Below are 25873 nucleotides of genomic sequence, written 5' to 3'. Positions count from 1 at the left end.
AAAAAAAAGAGTGATTATTCAGTAGATCCTACAGAACTACAGAGCAGAACAAACCTTATATTACCACGTTGCACAGGTAACCAAATGACATGGTTAGCATGATCTTTTCACAGCATACTTGCGCCATCTTTCATTCTACTCCATGTTGAATGATTAAGTAAAATTATTTTATAATGTGAAAAATAAAATATTTGAAAGAGTTTAGTAAGCCTAGAAAAATCAGATTTGGGTTTGGCAAAGCCAACCTAGCTATTCAATCTACAATGAAACAACAACAAAGTTCAGTCAAGTCCTAAATGTTTCCAGGAGTACTCTTCAGCAATACATTTAACAATTCAGAAGTAATAAGTGTTTAACTGTAGTATTTAAATGAACAAAGTAAAACCTAAACTTGCATTCTCATTGATTTTTCTTGGCTAGCTTTACTTTTCGGGGGAGATGATTACTATCTGAATGCATTCTATTTACTATGGCAGAGGGGGAAATTGTTTAGAAATAGAAATGTTTCACTAGTGTTAACATCTTAGATTTTCATGAGGGAATGAAGGTTACTTATATTTCCAACATGCTTTCCAAATTATATTTTGCCTAGTCAACTTTAAACCCAGCTGAATTTTTAGTGAATGTTTTGTCTGAATGATTATCAAAAATAAAAGAAGACCAAAAATACTACAATAGCGTACCTATAAATCACACAGTTATGGCTGGAGAGGTAATTTCATCTTGCATAGACTGAATAATTATTCATTAATTGCTCCCAAGCAGGTTTGGTACCAAAAATTGAATCATTAGTAACTTAAATTCACTTAATTACAATCAAGTGCATCTGTTTTAATTTTGCACAATTTCCATGATTTTTTTTTAAATGTTGCAGTTTTAGTTATTAGATGTCAGTCCTTGAAAAAAATTGGGCCCCATAGTTTGTTAAATAGTACCTTTGATTATTAAAACTGAAGTAATTTTACAAATATAGTTTACTTTTCACTATACTGTTTACTTTTTGCAGTTTTCTTGAGACTAACATTAAAAATGGATTACTCCATTTTCTTTTGTCATTAGTAACTTTCCAGTCAATTTCACATTCCAGGTACTTATGCACTGGATAAACGCTGCAAACACCAGCAAGAACGCTTACTTATTCTATTGAATAAAAATATATATATTTCCACTAGAACGAAGGAAAAAATCCAAGGAAACACTTTTAATTGGTGTAATGATTTGTACAAGCTTGCTTTCATAAAATCAAAAGGGACATTGTCAACTTGAAATCTACTTATTTTCAACTGAGTTAAAAGTTTCAGGTACTACACCCACCTAAGTCCCCCTGCCAATATATATGTATTTAAAAAAAAAAAAAAAAAAAACACATTTTCCTATTTTTTGAGGACTCAATTCCGCCAGCTTTGCTCGTATTGAGCAATACATTATTCTACTCACGTATGTAAGTATTTGCAGCTCTGTGGCTTCAACTGCTACTAAACATGAACAAAGCTGGCTGAATCTAGCCCTAAAAATATTTTTCCTCTCACCTTCTGTTGTATGAAAAACATACACAGTACAATAGGAAAAAATGGCTCTACCATGGAAACACTGAAAAAGTGCTGGCAGAAGCAAACAGTAAACAAATTGAAAAGATAGAGAAAAGTATTTTTGCTTCCAATCTCAGTCAGTTATATTCATCTTGGGTGTTGCTTGTAACAATAGTAGGCAAATGTTTTCATACAGGAGTTTGATTTTTAAAGTTGACTGTGCCTTTTAATTTTGGGGTCAAATTGGACTTGTCAGTATGCCTTAAATCAATTACATTATACCAGTTTTCATAATTAAATCTTTCATTATACACTCTTAGTATTTTCTTTAAATTGCTCAGTACATATGGAAAGGGTATTAGAGGCAAAAACAGAGAAGATAGATTAAAACAAATACTTTAAAAACTTTACTTTAATAATTCTAACCATAATAATACCTCATTACTGCAGTTGAGTCAACAGGCCCAATTCATCACAGGCATAATTAGGTGCTATAGTGGCGAAGTCAGCTGCTTATGCTAGTGGTGAATGTAGCCCAATGCCAGTAAAACAAGGATTTTTTTAATGGTAACCTCTGAAAAATAAATTTGCCTTCTATGTACATGTAACAATTTTTTAGCATCTCCTGTCAAGGTCTCTGTTCATGCTGCCTATAAATTGCTCAGTAAGGCAGACTTTAAAGCCCCAATTCAACAAAGCACCTAAGCATGTGTTTAATTTCAAGTATATGGTTCAACCCCAGTGAAGTTAACGGGATCTAAGCACATGCTTGGATATTTTGTGGAAGAGGAATGGCTTTAAGTAGGTGCTTATAGTTAAGCACATAACTAAGTGCTTTGCTCAATCAGTGCTTAAGATTTGAAGGTAGCACCCTCCTTTTCACACTGTCCTGCTACAAGATTTCTTGAGTCTACTGTTCTTTGCACTTAACAATGGGGAAAGACCAACTTTTTCAGCATGAAGGGTCAATAACAGGTGTTCAGAAATAACAATACACAACTCAAGATCTGCGGATAAACTGAAATTAACCATTATCACAGATAAATCTATTTTCATCACTAGTTCTGAGTTTGTTAAAAGACACACAAGGATTTTTTACAAGCCTGTTGTAAATTCTGGTAGTGATGTTTGTATTTGAAAAGATTATTTATATAATCCATAAATTATATTTTTTGTATGTGGAAACAAATTTCAAATTCAATAATATAACTGAGGTGGAAAAACTAGCCAGTCAGTTTTTCATTTTTAAAAATCAGACTGAAAAAACATGAACTATTAAGTTTCTCTGTTGATTACTAGAAATTTTGTGGATAATTGTACTTACTTACCTGAATACCTATTTAGCAAATATCTTCAGATACAAGTTTAGATACAGAGTTAAATGTAATTTGAGCATTAGTTTACACATATATAAATCAAAGTTTGACAATATCAAAATCCCATCAAACTGTGGGCCCTTCTTATGCTATTATCAAATATACTATACCACTATGGGATAGCAGAGAACCATGGAACACTCGCATTAGGCATGTTTATTAAATTTGGTCAAATTTTCAGAACCTTCCAAATAGGAATACTAAACATTTATTTTCCCCTTCTGGAAATTTTTTTCTCATGCTCAATACAGTTGTCATTCCAATTCCTACTCAATTTATAAAAATATTTTTTTTATCCAATAATCCCCGCCAAGGTAAAAATAGGAGTTTTTATAGCAAATGATAAACAAGCTCACTGACTATGAGAGAAATTAAACTTATTTAAACTGTCATACATTCGCTACTGAATCACACATCTCCATTTTCTTTGTGGGTGTGTGTTGTTGCCCACCTCAGACTGGCAGTTTTTAAGGTGCAGAAGCATCTTTCAAATGTGTCTAACTTAATGATCAAGTGCCACATGCTTTGAATTTACATCGTTAGTCAACCAAGAGCTGTCTTTAACAACAGGTCTAATTGAAACTGCATAATTCTTTAGAAATTGTAGCACTTTCAATCTAATGAGAGAACAAAAGGGGTATTTATGTGGTTCATTACATTACTAGATGCAATTTTTTGTAATTAAAAAAACAAACAAACTCAACCTCTCTTCAAAATTCAAAAACACATTTGAAAAAAGTTGCTGCACCTGCAAAGACACTCTTTAAGCTTACTATGAAATACAAAAAAGTGCACCCTTCTATATCTACATATAAAACATATTAGAAATAAAACTTGTGTAAAATGTTTGCTGTGCAAACTATAAAAACAGTCAGTCAGTCCATTCATTTTCCTAAATATTTTGTCACATTCTCTTGCTTCCTATTGCAGAGAATCACTGTTATCCAAAACAAGCCCACTGATGTTTGTTGTTGAGAGGTCTGCTCCATCGTCTTCACCACTATCCACAGATTCATCCTCACTTTGTCCTGCCATCATAACTTGCTGAACAGCCAAAGTAGCACCATCAGATGACAGAGACTGGAGACTGTCTACATTCATGTTGACGGGAGCTGTAATTGTTACAACAGCTCCTGGAGAAGTGAAAACATGTATACAATTAGTAAACTGAAAACAATGATCAAATCAGAATTTAGATTTAACATTACACAAGAGAATTTGTTTTTTTTAATAGGATACCTTGGAAATTACATATAACAACTAACTATGTTATTTAGGTTGCAAAGTCAAGCACTCAAAAGTTAGGAAATGTCAGAATTGAGATTGCAAGACTCTATTTGGTCCCTCTGTGTGCATGCATGATACAGTCTTTAATTACATGATCACAAACTAATATTTCCCACTGTACCCCTACCTCATTCAGTGCACAGGCTGGAAGGTGCTCAGGGAATGAATCAGGGTTACTTAAATGGATGAGACTGCTGCCTTATTTAGCTCCCATTGATGTCAACAATTAATTGCAGTGTTGTTGTAGCCGTGTTGCTCCCAGGATATTAGTGAGTCCAATAAAAGATATTACCTCACCCACCCTGTCAACAGTTACTGGCAGCTTTCCTATTGACTTCAGTGGGAGTCAGATCAGGCCCTTGATGCAGACGCTGCAAGGTGAGTAGGGACCTGAGGCAGGGGTCTGCAGGAAGGGAAAGGCTGGTCCTGTGGTTAAGGCAGTTGGATGCCACCCAGGAGGGATAACTGGGTCTATTCCTGCCTCTGCCACAAAGTTCCTACATGATGCTAGCCAAGTCATTTAAGCCAAAAGTTCAACAGGTAGTTACTAATGATATAGTCCTCATTTCTCAGTGCCCAATGTGAGACTCTTGGGGCCTGGTTTGCAGCACTGAGCACACAACACTATAAGAGAATTCAATGGGAGCTGTAGTACCTTGGGCAGTAAGGCAGGGTGGTCTGCACGAATGAGAACAGCGTGGAGAGTCAGGAGGCCCCATGTAACAAGTCTGGCTCTTCCACTCTGGGAAAAATAATACATGTTCATGTAACTAAAAACTATATCATAATACACATGCACCAGAGCGAAGAATTAAGGTTGCATGGACAACTTTAATTCTGACATTTCCTAACTTCCTAGTGTTTGACTTTGAGAAACCTAAACAACATTCTTGAAACATTTTTTCCTAAACTCTGTCAATTTTTTCCAGACTACCAACACAGTGGTTTAGCTACATCAGGAAATGCCCCAAAATATAACAAAAACCACTTTATTTCTATGTAATAAAGACATTTAAATAAGGAATTCATTTTACTATACGTGTTCCAGCCAATTTTCCTTACCATCTGACATTGTAAGTTCATTAGATTGCTGCTGAGCAACTCCTGATGCAATGGAATCAGGCCAGAACCTCTGAACTGGTCTGTTTTGAGCTGTTTTTTTCTTTGTTTTTGGAGTTTCGGAACAGCTAGAATCCAGCATTGGCTGAAGAATTCGTCTTCTAGCATTGATAAACCTAAACATGACCAACAAAAAAAACCCCACAGCTTATGACCAAAAAATTGTGAATGCATGCGCATGCACGCACACACAGAGACTGTCTCAACCAATGTTTTATGCAAAAAATAAAAATTAAATAGAAATTAATATTAAAAATGAAAAATGCTATTTCTTAGCACCTTGGTTTCACACTCCATGTTAGGGATGCACGAGAACCATTGAACCACAACACCTGCTCCTTGAGCACTGAAGTCCTTTGATATTGCAAATCTAACTAAGGAAGCAGCTCTCTACTTCTCCCTGGCTGTCAGGCCCTTCTTCCTCCCTCCTCTACTGCCAACTGGTACAGTTCTTCTTCTAGCCAGGTGCATTCCAAGGTCCACCCACCCAATATAAGCTGTGAATCATTGCAGCATGGCCCAGATAATGGATGTTCCTCTAATTAGGGTCCCCCCAGACATGCCTCCTACTTGGGTCATTTGCTCAGGTTCCCTGGCTCTTTCCTGTTTATCTCTGGTTTGTCCCTAGCTCCTGCCTGACATCCTTTGATGGTCCCACTAAATTTCCCATGCCTGGCTCTTGCGCCAGTCAATCCACTCTCTTGTCAACAGTCTCTACCAAACAGATTCTCCACCTTCTTCCCAATTCCCTGTAACTCCCTGCTCTCCTCCTGTTTATTTCAGGCCCCTCCAATTGCTGCACAGGAACTATCCTTCCCTCTTTTTCTGCTCCTGAACATAAACTCAAAAGCCTGAAAAGCCATCAGTAATTAATTTCACTGTAGTTAGGTAAGGAAGGATTGTCTTATGACAAAGCACAGGACTTTGAATGAGGAGACCAGAGCTCTATGCCAGATATGACAAAGACTTCTGGTCTGTCGGACGGGTCATTAAAGCTCTCTAGCCTCAATTCCTTTATCAGCAAAATAAGCATACTACTACTTCCATATCTCTCGGGGTATTATGAAGTGAAAATTCTTAGTGCCTGTAGGGTGTTTTGAGGTCTTTAGGTGCTTTAAGTTTGCAGATTACTATTATATGGAAGACCATCCATTGTTTCCAGGCAAGTTTAGTGTAGAACTGTAGATTTAACTCTAGATGACAGGTTTCAGAGTAGCAGCCATGTTAGTCTGTATCCGCAAAAAGAACAGGAGTACTTGTGGCACCTTAGAGACTAACAAATTTATTAGAGCATAAGCTTTAGTCCACGAAAGCTTATGCTCTAATAAATTTGTTAGTCTCTAAGGTGCCACAAGTACTCCTGCTCTTTTAACTCTAGATGTTCATGATTTTTTAGTTTAAGTTAGACTCTTAATTTTATTTCTATGTATTGTACACATGTGGAAGACACTCACATACACAGAGTGTACCTCCATACCCACACTCCAATTATGGACATTAAGCCAAAGTTTTGGATCTTACCAATTGTTAACCTGCAGTAGTGTCAGATTTGTCTGGGCTGCAATTTGCTTTTTCTCATCTTCTGTTGGATATGGATGCTAAGGACAAAAAAAAAAAAAAATATGTATGTAAACGTTTTGCTTTTTTCTTTCTTTAAAAGAAAATGAAACTTTCTTCATTACTATTGATTAAAAATTGCCAGAATAAAAAAAAACACCTGTTTCATGAACAAATAATTTTTAAAACAAATTTTTACTGATACAGACACTTAACAAGTAAAACTTTACTAAACAAAAACTGATTTTATCTTTATAAAGTGTATATGCCAACATTTAATTGCCAATGTCAAATTCAGAAAAAAAAAATGCTTCTCACAGCTGCCAGAGTCCTTGTTAGACAGTGTGATCCTTCATCAGTACAGCATGTGGTAAGATTTGATTAGTTACACTGTCTGACGGCTATGTCACATGAGAGTGCTGATGAGCCTTATGTGGTTAAATAACAACCCCCCTCCACCCGAATTAAACAGGACAAGGAAACTGTATGTAACATAAGAAATGCATGTGTGATTTTCATGCATAATTCATCAGTTGTAACATCAGTTAGCTAAAACAGAAGATAGAGCACTATAAATTAATGGAGTATTTATTACTAATAGAGACCTATCTTCCCCTTCCAGCGCAAGTATGCGTGCACAGGGAAGACACTGTAGAATAACATGGAGCCAATGGCACAAAGCAGTTGTTGGAAGGTTTGGTGAAAATTCAATTCCCCTCCACATATAATTTATACATGAAAAGTGAGCCATGCATTGGAGGAGTAGCTGGCACTAAATCCTGGGCACCACTGAAATAAACAACAACAACTTCTAGGAAATTTAATAAGATCTTGCAGTTCAAATGTTAAATATATGCAAAATTAGGGCCTTATCCAGCTCAGATTAGAGTCAATGGAAAAAACTCTAACAGACTTCAGTGGAAGCTAAATTGGGCCCTTAATGCATACAAAGTAAGGCCAAAAAGTTTTATCTTCCTCAGAAAGTCTTCTCTGAATACTTATGACTGCTGATGTTTAATTCTTACCCCTATGTGCTGAAAGAGCCAAGATCTCATCACATTAGTAGCGTGCTTTGGAAGAACCCCTCTCTTATTTTTTGACGAGCCATCATCTTGATGCAAGATACTTAGATCTTGGTTTAACTGTAACTGAAGCTGCACAAATTTAAGAAAAATGTAGAAAGTTATAAAGTTACTTTAATGAATAAAGATATTGCACAAAAATTGTTTTTATCATGTGAAAGCAATGAAATAAATTAGATCTATAATCTGTGTCAAAAAAAGGGTACTTTATTTACCTGCAGCGGTAGTGGTGGAAGTTCTCTTGCAGTATTATCCTAAAGAGATCCATACTCTGGGTTACATATTATCAGGTTTCTGATGTTTTAGCATTTTCTAGAACCTCTTTCAAGAATTGCTGTAGTTGCCAGGAGACTGTATTCACCTCATCATAGCTACCAAGTGCCAATTTATTTTCACTTACAGTAAAATTCATTCCAGTGCAGGGGGCCCGGCATAAGATCATCCTTATCCTGTAAACACCATATTGAGAATCTGATTCTCTACTGACTTGCAATTTGTGTAGCCATTTATGCGTGGTGCACAGAGAATGTAACATGCTATGCTTATTTTGTAGTGTTTCACACTCACTTTACGCAGGTGTGACTACACAAGATGCAAGGCTGTGAAGAATCAGGCCCTACGGGTTTAACATGGAGCTTAAGTAGTGTAAGACACCTTGTGCGGGTCTTCTGCACTGAGGTGAATTTAACTCTACGGCCCTTACTTCCCCAGCCTAAAAAAATACAGCAAAACTCTCAAAGCACAATAGGTCTGTGCATGTGCCTCAATACACATCATCATCTAAGAAGACAATAATGACAGGTATAAAAAGCAGCTCTCACTACTTAACGTCCCCCCCCCCCCGCCTCCAGCCTCTGGAAACTACAAAGCTGAACTGGTGAGAGGTGCACACAAGAAAAGAAAGCCATATATATATATATATATATATAAAAACAGATACAAAGAATATATGTATGACAACTAACTTTGTAAAATAAACAGCTATCACCAGCTCCACTTTTAAGAGAAAAATCAGCTAAACTCTGTCCTTGAAGTATGTATGCAGTTTCTTGAGAACTGCATGCATACACGTTCAAGTTGAGTTTGGCCTGATGAATTTAGATTATTGCAACAATAAGTTCAAAAGAGCATGAGAACAGAGTAAAATAAATGACGAAGTTTAACTGATTGTAGTGGAAATTCAGCAGCTCCTTTAACAAGTATATAACTGTATGCAAAGCCACTGTACAGGGAGAATCTATTACTTAAATGTACATGCTTAAAATACCAATTAATAAGGTTTTCCTCATATATCTCTATCTATATGTGCACATACATTTTTAAAAACTACAGTAAAGCAAAATTAAGTTTTAAAGTTTAAATGCACAAAGATCAGGAGATTCTGAATTAGAGTTTCCACACAAATTTTAACTCTACTCAGTCAGTAACCAATGCTGCATGCACTTGATTTATATTTATGCTGTACCTTTTCTACAGCTTCAGAGGCACATATTTAGTGTTTTGTTTTACCAACTCTGGGTTATAGCCCCTGAGGCTGTATTATATTCTCCATGTTCCCTCAGCTACAGAGCATAACCAAGTAGCACCAGCTGTTTTAGAAAGGGCTGACTGGCTTCACCCGTAAATGTTCTTGGTCCCCCAAACCTGGCAGGCCACTGCATGATTAAAAGGAGCACAGCATACAGACTTGAAACGAGACAGTCCTCTCAGTCAGCTGGAATCCTCTGAAACCGAAGTCAGCAGGATTTGAAAAGTCTGCACTTGGGATAGAGAACATGAAACAGATTTCAAAGCCTGCTGGCCAGGTCTCCCCACAACCCCCAAGACATCTGGAAAAAAAAAGTTGTACTGTATTGTTTCTATACTGTAGGATCATTTAATGGAATACCCTAATGTAATGCCTACATGGGGAAGAGTTCAGGCTATTGTAGGATCCATAATAGCAAGTAAAAGCTAGACCTTAATGATTTTTAACATAGATGTATGAAACCTTCATAAGTTATCAATCTTTCCCTCTTTTGTCTCCTTTTTTCACTCTCAATTGATGTATCTAGATGTTCCCACATTGAAAAAATCTGCATCTATGAACATTTGGAGAGATGCTCTTCAGTGTTTATCCAAACCTAGTAGGAAATAGCATAGCGCTCACATATGATATATCATTTCCAACAGCTGTGTTACAACTTCATTATTTCTAAACCAAGTTTCCTCAAACAAGACAGAACACTGGTTCATCGCCAAGCATTGTGTATATTCTGAGTGTGACTCTATTTTTAAAAGGCTGTTCTTGAGCTAAGTGTAAATTATCATATGAAAACAAAATTTCTCCTAGCTCCCAAACACATTCAGAATTGACAACACACACAGCCAATTTTTTTAAATTCACAGCAATCGGCTTCTCTGCAGAGGCTCACCATTGCATTTTTCAACTCCCACAAGATAATTTCTTCCCCACTCCCTCAGAAAGTTATGGAACACTGGAAATAGGAATTTAGGAAGATCTATTTCATGCCCAAGGGTTACAGTGGAAGACAGGGTCAATGTCAACCCACAGATGGACTTTGGAGTTCCAACAGAAGTCAAAGGAAACGGACATATTTGTGCATAAGTTGAGGTTATTTTTTCTCACTGGATGCCACACTTTTCCCATTCAAAGAAGCAATAGTTTTCCCTCCCAACAATCCAGTTTATGTGAGAATTTTACAAGTCAGGGGCATGGATGCAATTCCTATTAACTCAAAGGTATATGTCTCTTAGGGCAGTATTTGGCCAGGTACGTGCTGTTACAAAGAATAAGTGATTTTAAAAATACTCTTTCATGAAAGAAAATCAGTAATTATTAATGGACTTTATATTGTGCAGATGAATCTTCCTGTTCAAATGTTTAACAAAATTAATCCACTCTAGGATCTTCTTAATTCCTGGATAATCTGATTTACCACTTTCTGATACATGGACCACTATCTTGATGTTCTGATTTGAGACTGTCAATCTGCTATCATATATTTTCCTTTCCTATAATGCAGATTTGATTGGACTGTCCTATTCTAAACTGTAAAGGGCTTCTCAGCAAAAGAAGGCTGATCTTTCTCTTTCTTGAGTGTGATGTAATGCACACTATTTGGCTGTCATCCATTTAGTTCAACACAGTACTCTGAAAGTTTGTGTAGTGAGAAACACTTCTTAACAAGTGTAAACTCTGAAATATATAAAAATAAAGTTTTAAATTACTGGTGCTGGCAGCCTTCTTGCAAAGTGACACTTCTGACACCAGCAGTATGGCATCATAACATACTTGTGTACATCCATCCTGCTATAATACTAGTTCAGTTAGAAAGAGTTTAAAAATGCTTAATGTTTACTCAGTAAACTATTTTTCTTCTATACAAATACTTCTCTGCTATCACCAAGAAGAAAGGAATTGATAGTTGATGTCATGATGCTCTGTCCTGTCAAGGGAGATTTTTGCAAATCTTTGAGATCCTATGCCATATTACAAATGTGGGGATCTTTGCAGCAATGCTTAAAATTTTTTTCTGGATTAAAGTAATTAATTCTATATTAATTAATGTTTATTTGTGTAATGCTCAGTCTGTCACTTTATCATACTGAATACATTACCATTACTTTAAAAAAATAGGTTTTTTACTCCAAGAAACTATTCCATGAAGACCATGAAACAAACCTGTGAATTCTGGATCCTAATTGTCCCAGGTGACAGTGCTTGTGTCACTACTTGACCTTGTGGAGTGACCACAGTGACTGGCTGATACACTGTACCCCCTTTAAAAACAAACACAAAATTATGATTATAAAGTAGATGAAAGTGAATTTTTGAAAAACATGCATTTCAACACTAAGATCACTATTAAGTGAATATCTTGATGGGAGTTATTTTACTGACAAACATCATTCTTGTACCATGTCTAATTTAAAGAGGGACAAATAACATTCTATTTAATTATTTAGTAACATTATTGCTGACAAACAGAAATGCATTTTTTAGATAACTGATATTAACTATATTTTATTACAACTTCTCTAACACATTAAGATGCACTCTTGGATATTAAAGTTTCATTCATAGAAAACCATAACAAGTTTGACTCAATTTCCGTCCATTTTAGATATGCCAGATCAGATGCTCATAGTGACCTTAGTGACAAGACATTTCAAGTGTATTTCATCTTGACTGCCAGCCCAACACAATGGTGCAGTTTGATGTTGTCAGGATTTCACTGACTTGCAGTTCCTGTTACCCTACATAATGCGATGAAAGACTTTAAAGCACAGCATTTCAATAATACATATTTTTTGCCTAATAATATTTTGAAAAACAGTAGAAAACATATGTTCTTTTCAACAATAGATCAAATAATTTTTCCATTTATAAAAGGACATTGCATAGAAATATATCACACCCTTCACCCCCACTTCCCACAAAATCCTTTAGATATATTTCTGTGCAATGTCCTTTTTTTGGTTGTATATACATAAGTATATACCAGTGGTTCTCAACCAGGGGTCTGGGGCCCCCTGGAGGGCCATGAGCAGGCTTCAGGGGGTCCCCAAGCAGGGCCAGCATTAGATTCGCTGGGGCCTGGGGCACAAAGTCAAAGCCCCACCGCATGCGGCTGAAGCCTGGGGTCCTGCCATCCAGGGCTGAAGCCAAAGCTGGAGCAACTTAACTTCTCGGGGCCCCCTGTGGCATGGGGCCCCAGGCAAGTGCCCTGCTCGCTACCCCTCTAACGCCAGCCCTGGCGTTCATATGCAGAAAACCAGTAGTTCTGGCACAGGCGGGCCATGGAGTTTTTATAGCATGTTGGGGGGCTCAAAGAAAAAGATTGAGAACCCTGGTATATACTATACTTAATTTACACACAACATATGAAACCAGTATTCAAAAGAACTACTGGGACACTCGGTTGTATGACATTTGGAAAGTTACTATTATAGGAGTTATTAATAATAAAATATTCCTATCTTTGTACATTTCTTAACAACTGTGAAAGAAAGCAAAATAAAAAGCAATATGCCAGTTTTTCTTTTCTGTGTCATACCTGCTACTGTTGCCATAGTTACATTTCCCTGCTGCAATGCTGATGCAGGCACCATAATCCCTTGGGGACTCAGTGTGCCTGCAATGGCACTTTGAATTTGCTAGAAAAATAAAATAATTAGTTTTTTTAAATTAAGTATGCTCATGTAATTTCTAGTTGCAACAAATCTGGGGCTTTAAAAAGAGGATCATCTCCAAGAGAAAGACTCCATCACTCAAAGACCATTACTGCAAACTGATCAGCTTGAAAACATTAGTCATTAAATAATAATTTCATAAAGCAGACATGAAATACCCAAATATATTTGGGGATAAAAAAGATTTTGGATACAGAACTAAACCAGAAGTGAAACAACAATTTTTAAAGACACAGAAGATAAAGAGTAGATACAATTGGTCTCAGGAGGTAAAATTACAAGTGAATTTGGAGGTTTAATAAATAACTTAATTCCTTCTGTAGCTTTCTGACTTAAAAATGCAATATGTACATGATACCTTAATATTATTTTAATTTAATTAAACTGTGTAATACAGTTGTGTAATTTAAATTATGTTCATACACCCTGATCCTGCAAATATTTGTACATATTCTTAACTTTGCCTGTGAACAGTCCCACTGACTTCAAAGGAAGTACACGTGTAAAAATTAAACAAATGTGTGTCAGCAGGATTGACAGCTAGTAGCCATGCCACCAAAAATTGTTTTTAAGTAATCTCTATCTAATTTCAAACTTTCCTCGGCATGCTTCAAAGTACCAAAAGCAAAAAGTGAGTTTTAAAACTGAAATTTAAACCATTAGGAATATTCATAGTACATAAAGTTAAACATGCACGTAAGTCATTACAGGATTGGCACCCTAGACTAAAGCACTACTAGGTAGTATGACGACATTGTCCACACTCAGGGAAATAGGGTTGCCAACTTTCTAATCGCACAAAACCAAACACCATATCCCCGCCCACTACATTCCCCCTCCCTTGGTGGCTTGCTCTCCTCCACCCTAACTTTCACTGGGCTGGGGCAGGGGGTTGGGATACAGGAGGGGGTGAGGGCTCCGGCTGGGAGTGCGGGCTCTGGGGACGAGGGGTTTGGGGTGCAGGAGGGGGCTCCAGGCTGGAACCGAGGGATTCGGAATGTGGGATGGGGCTGCAGGTTGAGGCAGGGGGTTGGGGTGCAGGAGGGTGTGAGGGCTCTGGGGTGGGGGCAGGGATGAAGGGCTCAGGGGAGGTGAGGGCTCTGGACGGGGGATGCGGGCTCTGAGGTGGGGCTAGGGATGAGCAGTTTGGGGTGTAGGAGGGGGCTCCAGATTGAGGCAGGGGGCTGGGTGCAGGAGGGGGTACAGGCTCTGGGTTGGGGCCGGGGATGAGGGGTTTGGGATGCAGGTGGGGGCTCCATGTTTGGGGGGGGGGGGGGGGGGGACACTCAGGGCTGGGGCAGGGCGTTCGGGCTCGGGCTTACCTCGGGCGACTCCTGGTCAGCGGCTCAGCGAGGCTAAGGCAGGCTTCTTGCCTGCCTGCCTGCCCGCCCTGGCACCATGCTGCGCCCCAGAAGCGGCCAGCAGGTCCGGCACCTACTAGGTGGGGGGGCCAGGAGCCTCCACGCACTGCTCTCACCCACAGGCATCACCCCTCCAGCTCCCATTGGCTGGGAACAGGCCAATGGGAGTGCAGAGCCAGTGCTTGGGGCGGGGGAAACGCACGGAGCCCTGTGGCCCTCCTGCCTAGGAGCCGGACCCTGCTGGCCGCTTCTGGGGCGCAGCGCAGTGCCAGGATGGGTAGGGACTAGCCTGCCTTAGCCCCGCAACACCGCCAACTGGACTTTTAACAGCCCGGTCAGTGGTGCTGACTGGAGCTGCCAGGGTTCGTTTTCGACCGGGTGTTCCGGTTGAAAACCAGACACCTGGTCACTCTACAAGGAAAGAATAGTAGGAGTACCAAAAAGAGTAATAAAGCAATCATTACCTCTCAGATTATTTTATACAATAGATTAGGTATTGTAATCAGATATTTCAACAATCTAGCAAATACAGTGCACGTGTATAAGACTATGTGCAGCTGTTAATATTACAAGGTAGATAGAACAGACACGTGACACATCTCTAAAATATTATGACTAAAAACCAACATGTAACCTTTGTTCACTCTAAAATGTTTGGATCAATTTATACGTTCAGTTTATATACACACACACACTGAGCCAAACCGTCCTTTCAACTTCAGTGAGGCAGATAAACCTGACAGCTGGGTCAAAGCTAAGGAGACATTGCCAAAGAGATGCAATGCATATTATGACAACTTTTTCCTTGTGCCCATTCTCTTTCCTAACATCTGTTCTCATCAAGGCAGCAACTCTAGCAAATCCCAAGTTTTTTTTTGTTTGCTTGTTTTTTATTTTGAAGTTGCTGGACTGAGGTAAGAAGTAAAAGGAATGCAGGCAAACAGTAATTATGGCATGTCTCTAAGTGTTGACACTTTTCAATAAACTTGTCCACTGTTCAGCTCCTCAAAAGAGGGTTGCTAACCTTAATAAAAACACAATTACAAAGAACAAGGTAAGCAGTGCATAAGTGGAATTCTTACAAAGTGCAGCAAAAAGGTATTTATAAATTTTGCGGTATTTCTAAGCAAAAGCTAATTTAAACTAACTTGAAATGTACCTGCGATGGTACAGGTGAATAAGGACTTCCAGGTTCTCCACTTAGTAGAGTTTCACTGTTCATTTTAGTTTTCAGACAGGCAATGTAACGACTACAGAAATCCTTGCAGAGTTCATTAACCTTTTCTAGCTCAAGCAGATGAATACGTAGAACCTGGATTGCCTTTACCATCTAGAGAGAAAGATGGAAAAAAGACTTAGAAACAAGGCAAGAAAACACTATTACTTGCATGAATAATATAGGGCAAACTTTAAAAACCATGTAAGAATATACTATTTCAATTACCAGAACACAGAATTACTGATGCAGAAGGCTGCTCACAATACGCTTTCCCAGGCTGTATTTTACTGGAGTGTGAAAGGCATGTGTTTAGAACAAAATCCTGTGTTGCTCCACTGCTTAGGTAAACTGTCAAACAAGACAGAACAAACACAAATACAGCATAGGATTTTTCTTGTCTTGGCCACAGTCTATATTACTGTACAATTTTAAAAAAATGGTTCGGGCAGGTGTGGTGAACAATAGTACTCTGAGCTATACCCAGAAGAAGGGGTTCAATTCTTCAGTCCCGTTCCCTCACTCCCTGGTTCAGGAGAAACCATAAGTGCTAGCCTCGCTGAGGAGGAGTGCTACCCATTACTCAGCAACTCAAATGTCCAATTAATGCTGCCCTATTACCTAAAAGGACATTGGCAGCAACATAAGGCCTCAAGAACAGAGCTGTGAAAGTGAAAAAGTGGGAGAGGAACCTTCAGTTCTTAGACAAGAATAGAGCCCGTCAGCAAATAAATAAATAAACAAGCATGCAAGCAAGCAAGCATTCATGCCATCCTTCGGATATAAACATATTTGTAATCATATCCTTTAAAATGCAGTTTTATTCCAAAGCAAGACTACATAAAACTGACATCTTACTCAACAGATCTGTTCCTAGGTGTATTCAGCCATATCTGCTGACTTTAGTAACAAAACCGCATTGTTTTGCTGCTTTTTATGCCAGTTTGCAGAACTAACATGTCTAAGAAAGAATCCTCAGCTCACCCTATTTCACCTTGTGCATCAACCGGATTGCTCACGAAGCTCCAATCTGTTATCCCAGTACAAACTCACTGAAGGTAAGAGGGTTGGCACTGGTGACACTCAGGGGATAATTTGAAGACAATGGGAATGCATGTGTAATTTTATCTGGCCTACAGAACTTTATTATTTACAATGTACAAAATACAAAAAAATCCTGTGGCAGGGCAGGGGAAAAACCCTATCTCCCAGAAGCCTAAGTCTACACTACCCGCCTGAATCGGCGGGTAGAAATTGACCTCTCGGGGATCGATTTATCGCGTCCCGTTGGGACGCGACAATCGATCCCCAAATCGACGCTCTTACTCCCACCTCCACTGGTGGAGTAAGCGCCGTCGACAGGAAGCCGCAGAGGTCGATTTTGCCGCTGTCCTCACAGCGGGGTAAGTCGGCTGCGATACGTCGAATTCAGCTACGCTATTCACGTAGCTGAATTTGCGTTTCTTAAATCGACTCCCCCTGTAGTGTAGATGTAGCCTTAGACAAGTTGAATTGTTATCTGGGCAAGTAAAAGCATCAGACTTCCTGTTCACCAAACAAGGACATTAGGAGAGCCAGAATGACATCAGACACAGCAACATAGACCATCGTCAGAGGACAGAGTGGATGGGAAAGGGGAGCAGAAAGAACTAAGTTGCCTCAAGAGCAGGGACAGAGAGGAGCAGCAACACTGAGCTACCAGTGAGAGTGGAGGGGAGGAGATGCTGGGCAGAGGGATGGGCCTCGCTGCTGTCAGCCAGCTATGCAATGCTTTGGGGAAAGGGGCTGATATAAGAGAAAAGGCACACTACTGAGCATATCTGAGGATAATGTGTTGGATTTAAGTGCTCTGATCAGAGGTCTGCTGCAGTCAGGTAGTTCAAAGACAGTCAGGTATCTTTGCCAAAAAGGGAAGCCACGGTTTATCATTTCAGCCAAGCCAAAGTAGGCTGCGTATTATTATTTATATTGTAGCAGCACTAGAGGCCTCAATCAGAGATTGACACCATTTTGCTAAGCACTATATGTACCTAACAAAGTCTGCCCCGTCTCCACAGAGTTTATCGTTTACTCAAACTAACTAAAAATTTCATTACTTGCTGCTGCTAAACACAATTTGATTTTATTTAGAATGGAGATGATCTCTCTCTAATACTTTGTTGCAGCCTTCAAACTGCAAATTTACTGCTACTAAGGACAGGTAGTCTGATTTTTCACAGCAATCCTTGATTTACACACTACATGCTTAAGAAACATTTGTGTAAAGACTATCTACGCACCTAATTTTAAACAAATCTGAAAAGTGTCTGGAAGACATTGAACCACACTGCTGGGTTTTGGGGTAAAAAACCATCATCAGCAGAGCGCAATATTGGAGGTCCTGGGCCAAGAAAGAATAAAGCACATGACACATAAGAAAAATGAAATACTTAGAGTTAAATGCAATTTCCAGAATTAATTAAAAGCTACTATAGATGTAGTTCATGTCAGAAAGATTAAATATTCTGTGTAATTTGCAGAAAACATGAGAAGCTTTCTGATAAGAGAGATTCATAGATTCTAGGACTGGAAGGGACCTCGAGAGGTCATCGAGTCCAGTCCCCTGCCCGCATGGCAGGACCAAATACCGTCTAGACCATCCCTGATAGACATTTATCTAACCTACTCTTAAATATCTCCAGAGATGGAGATTCCACAACCTCCCTAGGCAATTTATTCCAGTGTTTAACCACCCTGACAGTTAGGAACTTTTTCCTAATGTCCAACCTAGACCTCCCTTGCTGCAGTTTAAGCCCATTGCTTCTTGTTCTATCCTTAGAGGCTAAGGTGAACAAGTTTTCTCCCTCCTCCTTATGACACCCTTTTAGATACCTGAAAACTGCTATCATGTCCCCTCTCAGTCTTCTCTTTTCCAAACTAAACAAACCCAATTCCTTCAGCCTTCCTTTATAGGTCATGTTCTCAAGACCTTTAATCATTCTTGTTGCTCTTCTCTGGACCCTTTCCAATTTCTCCACATCTTTCTTGAAATGCGGTGCCCAGAACTGGACACAATACTCCAGCTGAGGCCTAACCAGAGCAGAGTAGAGCGGAAGAATGACTTCTCGTGTCTTGCTCACAACACACCTGTTAATACATCCCAGAATCATGTTTGCTTTTTTTGCAATAGCATCACACTGTTGACTCATATTTAGCTTGTGGTCCACTATAACCCCTAGATCCCTTTCTGCCGTACTCCTTCCTAGACAGTCTCTTCCCATTCTGTATGTGTGAAACTGATTTTTTCTTCCTAAGTGGAGCACTTTGCATTTGTCTTTGTTAAACTTCATCCTGTTTACCTCAGCCCATTTCTCCAATTTGTCCAGATCATTTTGAATTATGACCCTGTCCTCCAAAGCAGTTGCAATCCCTCCCAGTTTGGTATCATCCGCAAACTTAATAAGCGTACTTTCTATGCCAATATCTAAGTCGTTGATGAAGATATTGAACAGAGCCGTTCCCAAAACAGACCCCTGCGGAACCCCACTTGTTATGCCTTTCCAGCAGGATTGGGAACCATTAATAACAACTCTCTGAGTACGGTTATCCAGCCAGTTATGCACCCACCTTACAGTAGCCCCATCTAAATTGTATTTGCCTAGCTTATTGATAAGAATATCATGCGAGACCGTATCAAATGCCTTACTAAAGTCTACGTATACCACATCCACAGCTCCTCCCTTATCCACAAGACTCGTTATCCTATCGAAGAAAGCTATCAGATTGGTTTGACACGATTTGTTCTTTACAAATCCATGCTGGCTGTTCCCTATCACCTTACCACCTTCCAAGTGTTTGCAGATGATTTCCTTAATTACTTAATTACTATTTAGGCACAATACTCCTTGGCTGGCTGTTGTAAAGTACATCATCCACAATACTGACTTGCTATTCTGGATCTCAAAAAAGATCCTCCTTATTCTATAAAGTTTGGATTTCTTTTGTGCACTATTTTGGACATATTCACCATGTACTTTGATTTGGCCAGAGCACTGAAGCCAGTGATCAAAAAGGATCATTTAACAGTCACCCACTTTGCTACATATTGCAGAAACTAAGCTAAGGGGCTGAAGTAACCTTACTTAAGGGCATCTTAAGGAGATCAAGATAGGCAAATTTGTGCGCACATTGTTTTCCATGATGGATGCAGCCTACATTGTGCCTGAAGTTTTTCTTACTCTTCAAGGAGAGGATCTCTTTCTTGTATGAAGTTTTAGCAAATCTAGAAAGCGGTATGTCGGAACTCACAGCAATGAAAGGCAATCCTAGCCCTTCGGTCCAAAACCTTATCTGTAGGGATGGCAAATGCTTCTGAGTCTTTAAAAGAAAAGCTGCAGAAAAATCAGATCCATGTGCTCAAAGTGTTATTTAAAATATGAATGCACATTCACCAGATTTCAATATTTTGACCACACAGAGTCCTAGTGATAAAAAAAAAAGCACCGTGCCATTATGAAAGTATACAATAGACAATCTTCTAGACCAATGCCCTCTTCCAGCGGTTGCCTTTAAAATTGTGTTTAAATACCACCAAATCCCATATAAATGATCATGAACATGCATATTTAACAAAGTGTTTAACCAGCAGGTCACCTGCTTTTAAGGGTATATTGTTCTTGGGGGAAGTATTATTAAAAATTGTCCTGTAATGCCGCAATGGTAGAACATGGGTTTTGCACAAAGAACTTTAAAACAAAAACAACCAGTGGCAAAACAAGACTTGATGTAGCTACAAGTAAACAGCCTAAATATAAACTTTTTTTAGCCTCACCAAACTATTCTCTACTGGCTTGAAGGAGGACCAGGAACAAAACACATTCATGGACAAAGTCACAATGAGCATACAACAGTTAGGTAGCATTCACTGGAGGGCTTGACTAATGCTAATCTATAGGATCAGATGGACAGTACCCATAGTATTACCTAGGTATCAAAACTTTTACTTGTTTGAAATAAGTTACCTTGCCTCAGTTCTGACCCTCGGTCTCAGATTAGTGGTGATACTGTAATTAACATTAAAGCAAGGACAAAACTAATGTAAGATAAAGTGAGAGCTAGACACACTAAAAACAAAAGAATAAAAATAAAATTCTAGCACAATAGTCCAAAACAGAACAGACTATAGAGAAATGCTTCCAGACAACTGCAGCAAAAATAATATTTCATTTTAATTCGCTTGAGAGAAAGAGACCACAGCCTGAAAATTGGGATGTGCACGTTTTTGCATGTAATAAGTACATCTGCAGTCTTAATTTCCTGTGGACAAAGCATTAGAATTCTTTTCCCCCAGCATGACTGACTATTACATGCCACCTAATTATGGGTGTCAATAGTCATCTGATATTGTCTTTCCAGTTGCAGAAACAAATCTGGAACATCCACTAATGGTTAAATCCAGTAAGCAGAATAATTTGTCCATAGGTACCAGACAGTAAAAAGTACATTGATATTGTTTTAAGCAAATCCAGGCATATACTACAAAACAGGGAATAGGACTAAAGGAATGCCTATGCCATACAGATCCTTTGTCCATTTACTTCAATATCCTTTCAGTGAAAGTGGCCAGTACCAGATACAAGGTTTCTTTCAACCTCCTCTGAAGTAGCAGGACAGTTATAAAATAAACTGCCCATAGAAGAAGTTTCCTTCTGACTCTCCGCTATCTCATCAGATATCCTATCAGATTGGCTTATGCACTAAAAGATGAGGGTTTATTGTTCTTCTAAAAAATTGCATTGTGTCTGTTGCGACTGTACTGAATCTAAACCAAAGTCCATTAAAGTCAATGGAAAGACTCCCATTGACTTCAATGAGAGTCTAATCCTTTGATGTCTATTAAGTTTGGCTTCAATGACAATGAATTCCACATGTTGTGTGAAAATTATTTTTTAAAATCAGCCTTAAATGTGTTGCCTTTAAATTGCACTGCAAATCCCTTACTCTTGTATTATGAGAAAGAATAAACAGGAGTGCGCAGATTTATCTTCTATATATTATTCATTATTTTGTCCACCTTTACCATAACCCTTTTATTTGTCTCAAGATCACTTTTCCTATGGAAAGTCTCTCCTTGCCTCTAAATAATACCATAAATCTGATAAAGGAAACATGGACTGCTCTGAGTTTCTATGCTACTTCTCATATGATAAATAACTGCCTGGATTAGCAACACCACCTCCATATGTCCCCCACAGGGATATATTGGGAAATATAGTCAGACACACTACTCGCAGGAGGCCACCTCAATACCTTGGGGTCAGCAGACACATCAAAGATTATGTTACAAAAGAATGCACATACACCTCAGTGTTGCCTTTGAAAACTGATAGTGTGCACTTCTGAGTAATGCAACCAACTGATGATTCTAACTCATCTTTAATTCTCTGGATCAATTCAAATAGGTGTAAAAAGAAGTTGATAATGTTAAACTGCTAATTTGTTAAGTCTTCTTTTTAAATGTTGCCAGATAGCCTTTTCACTACTCTGGGTGATCTGAGCTACTCTAAATACTCTGCTTGGTAATATCTGTAACAACAGAACTCGCAAAACATACTGCTAACAAGTCTCATTGGTAAGCCCCTGTGGCATTCTTAGTACTGACCCAATAAAGAAATCTCATTACCTAATGCTGACAATGGTTGTACCATTACATTACACTGCATCTAGCATGAACAGAATACAATTACTAATGTGTATCTTCTCTAGGATAGATTACTTCAGAGTTATTCACTGGGGCCTGATCCAAAGTCCACTGAAGTCAATGGGAGTCTTTCCACTGATTTCAATGGTCTTTGTATGAGACAATGTTCGGAGTGGCACCCTTTAGGATACTATGCCAGTTGATTCAATTGGGTGCAGCATGGAGGAACTGAATCCTCTCAATTAAATTTCAGCACTGTCTGATTATTTGAATTTAGATGTCATTCTCAACTACAGGTGCACTAAGGTGGTCCTTAGAGATATTTCAAGTAAATTCTGCTGGAGTTTCGCATGCTGAAATCTTTTGCATAGCATTAATGCAGGAATCCATCAGCTCACTTAAGAAGTGAGTAGTCCCCATAGGATCAAAGTAATAGGAAGTCATCAAAATGACTAAAATTTACTAAAAACTGCTGAATCACTGTGCTTTAAGATTCTGCAACCCAATAAAGCTCACAATCCACTCCCATTTTAGCCAAACGGTTTCATTCCCAAAAGATCTGTGCCATGTTGGCAAACCACTCTTTAGAGGCCATGTACACTTGATCAACCCCTTTTTTGGGGAGCATCTCAGCCAGTTTAGGTGTATGAGACAGATGAATCACCTGTAGAGTTCTGTTACTGATCCATGGGAGACTCCCAGACCATCCTTTATGATTGCTCAGAATATCCTGCAATTAGTGAATTAGCCTCTGTGCTGCCCTTGAGCCATATGGGTTTGCTGAGGACCATGGTCACAGTATCCCAATTATTGTGGCGCTACTGTGACCTCAGAACAGTCCTTGAAGCAACACTGAGTAAGTCATAAGAACGGCCATATTGGGTCAGACCAAAGGTCCATCTAGCCCAATATCCTGTCTTCCGACAGTAGCCAATGCCAGGTGCCCCAGAGAGAATGAACAAAACAGGTAATCATCAAGTGATCCATCCCTTGTTGCTCATTCCCAGCTTCTGGCAAACCGAGGCTAGGGACACCGTCCCTGCCCATCCTGACTAATAACCATTGATGGACCTATCCTCCATGAATTTATCGAATTATTTTTTAAACCCCGTTATAGTCTTGGCCTTCACAACATCCTCTGGCAAGGAGTTCCACAGGTTGACTGTGCACCGTGTGAAGAAATACTTCCTTTTGTTTGTTTTAAACCTGCTGTCCATTAAGTCTAAATTCTGAAAGCTGTTCTCTCCCCCGCCCCCCCCTCAAAAGTAAAAAGAAAGCTTTTTCACCTTGGCCAAGCTCATGGCTCTTCGTCTGTTGGTACTAAAATATGTGGCTTTTTTAAAATCAATACTGAAATGCATGGCTCTTCCTAATTCAGCTCTTGTTCCAAGGTGACAGTGTACTATTGAGCTCGTATTTACCCCCAACATGTTTATGTGTCCACAGGAAATGCAACGGGGCCTGGACTGGAGGGAAGGGAGTCTTGCAATTGTGTGGCCCACTCTGTTGGTGCCTGTCTTCTTTGCCTGGATGAGCTGGGGCCAAAGACAGAAGAAGAGAAGCTGGGGGGCAGGGGGAAGGAGGAGGAGAAATCAACCTTGTAATTAAGGATCCCACTCCACCTGGATATATAAATATATATTTGTAAAAGTTATAAGGGAGGAAAGACTGCCATTGCAACCAGTTGCAAGCCTCCTTGTGGGAGCACCAATAATTCAAGGAGGGTTGACATAAGAACCCTGTGTCTGGTTGGCTCTTGGGGACGAACTCTTCTGCTCATTTCTTTGGTGCCCTTGACTGACTGGACTGTATATTGACGTGTGAACAATCCAGAATGTCCAATAATACCAACAGGTGGGGGAAGAGGTTACACTGGTCAAAGGTGTCATTTCTTAATTATAACGTAGTGGAAAGCTCCCAAATAGGGGAGGAGTATGGCTAACAGACATACCATAGAGAACCTATCTAAGGTATTTGCAGTAGACATAAACAAGTCCACATGATCTATGGGCAAAGAGCTTTAAAGATTTTGATTATTCCTCTCAAAAGAAACCAGGAGGGAGGACAAAGGAAAACAGTGTCTTTGTTAATAATCAAAAAGTTAAAAATACCTTGAGGCAGTATCATCTGATCTATTTCATGCAGAATAAAATGACTTTCATTTTTACTTATTTTGATGACAGAATCTAAGGCAGATTAATAGAAGTCTGAAAAAAAAAATACCCCACAGGAAATGCTAAGATGCCAGCCAAAAGCTGTGGCTGATTTAAGAGCAGCAGCAGTCAGGCACTCCTTTGCTGTCAGTCCTGAAAGAACTGACAGAGGTACTACAGGCTAATAAACTGGTAGAAGTGAGGAAAGAGAAGAGCTGTCCCTCAATTCTAATACTATAAGAATTCCTGCCAGTCAATATACTAGGATCATGAACTTAAAAATGACTCTAAAACCAATGATCTGTTTAGGGAATTCTGCTTACAGTTCTGTCATGTTATCAAATGACAAACTCACAAGATCATGTACCATGTGACTCATACTTCAAAGATGACTGAATCTGAAATAATGGCTGCAATCTTTCTCAGAAAGAAATCTTTATGACTATTTAAAACCATTAAATGTGTTTCTCCCTTTGACAATGAACCTCATATTTAAACAAGATATTTTAATTGAAAACAATTTGAAGGTGTGAAATGTCTGCAGCGGGGTTCTTTCTTTTCAAGGGGAATCTAAAATGGTGGTAGCAATGTGGTGGGTCTTACAGAATGTCAGTAAACCTGCAGTGTTTTCCACTGGCTTGGCTACACTTTCCATATGATGGGAGAGAATATATTATTATAGCTGTTAATGAAGCAGTTATTATTATTACCAACATTTATGATAATATAGTGGTATGAGTACTTCACAAGACTTCACTGGGTCATTAACATTCCAGTTAAAATGAACAAACACCATGTGCCCCTGCTGCTTGCAGCTTTCAAAAAGCCTGTGGAAGGACCTGGTTTATTTTCTCTCTTCCACATTCTGTCCATTATTTTTGTCTATGGTGGCAACAGCCACTCTACTACAGGATTTAGCCACAGAACGGTTATAGGATACAAACACATTTTGTCTTTTTTTGTTTGGACAAATTATTTTACAATATCAATGACCTTTTCTTATGTAAATTACACCAAACTTTGCCTCTCCATTAGAGAGATACAAAGGTCTCATGGTTGAAACACTAGACTGGAACTCAGGAGTTCTGAATTCTCTTCCTAGTTGGGACCTTGGACAAACCACTGAATCTCTGTGCTTCAGTTCTTCATCTGCAAAATGGAGATAGTAAGATCTCTCCACCTCACATAGGTGTTGATTATGCATTAAATGCCTCTGGGGTACTCAGACTACAGAGGAGTGCCATTGAAAGGCCTATAAATGAATATAATGTAAATATTTCACTAACTCCTTAACTGCTTCTCCATCTTTCTTGAACAA

General features: G+C 39.0%; 1 protein-coding gene and 1 long non-coding RNA gene across 24 annotated transcripts in view; one reads left to right on the top strand and one right to left on the bottom strand.

Moving 5' to 3' along the window:
* On the top strand, window positions 1-23961 carry LOC135977395 (uncharacterized). Its single transcript, XR_010594866.1, has 3 exons — window positions 1-76; window positions 16667-16781; window positions 23849-23961. It is a non-coding gene; the product is annotated as an uncharacterized LOC135977395 (long non-coding RNA).
* The window catches only part of PKNOX1 (PBX/knotted 1 homeobox 1), a 71834-nt gene continuing 47142 nt past the window's right edge, over window positions 1182-25873 (bottom strand). For 8 of the 23 annotated variants that reach the window (XM_065578000.1, XM_005310973.5, XM_065578037.1 and 5 more), the window contains 9 exons: window positions 15667-15837; window positions 13011-13110; window positions 11636-11733; window positions 8166-8204; window positions 7894-8022; window positions 6833-6909; window positions 5255-5427; window positions 4848-4934; window positions 1182-4038 (listed from right to left, as the gene is read on the bottom strand). In XM_065578000.1, coding sequence (XP_065434072.1) covers window positions 3827-4038; window positions 4848-4934; window positions 5255-5427; window positions 6833-6909; window positions 7894-8022; window positions 8166-8204; window positions 11636-11733; window positions 13011-13110; window positions 15667-15837 — 1086 coding nt within the window. In that variant the 3' untranslated portion in view covers window positions 1182-3826. The remainder of the gene's footprint in view (window positions 4039-4847; window positions 4935-5254; window positions 5428-6832; window positions 6910-7893; window positions 8023-8165; window positions 8205-11635; window positions 11734-13010; window positions 13111-15666; window positions 15838-25873) is intronic. The other 15 variants (XM_065578053.1, XM_065578092.1, XM_065578057.1 and 12 more) reach the window with 5 other exon arrangements.

The sequence above is a fragment of the Chrysemys picta genome, chromosome 1 (genome assembly GCF_011386835.1).
Source record: "Chrysemys picta bellii isolate R12L10 chromosome 1, ASM1138683v2, whole genome shotgun sequence".
Taxonomy (NCBI): Eukaryota; Metazoa; Chordata; order Testudines; family Emydidae; genus Chrysemys; species Chrysemys picta.
The sequence above is the reverse complement of the archived record's forward strand: the minus strand, read 5'-3'. Positions and strand labels throughout refer to the sequence as shown.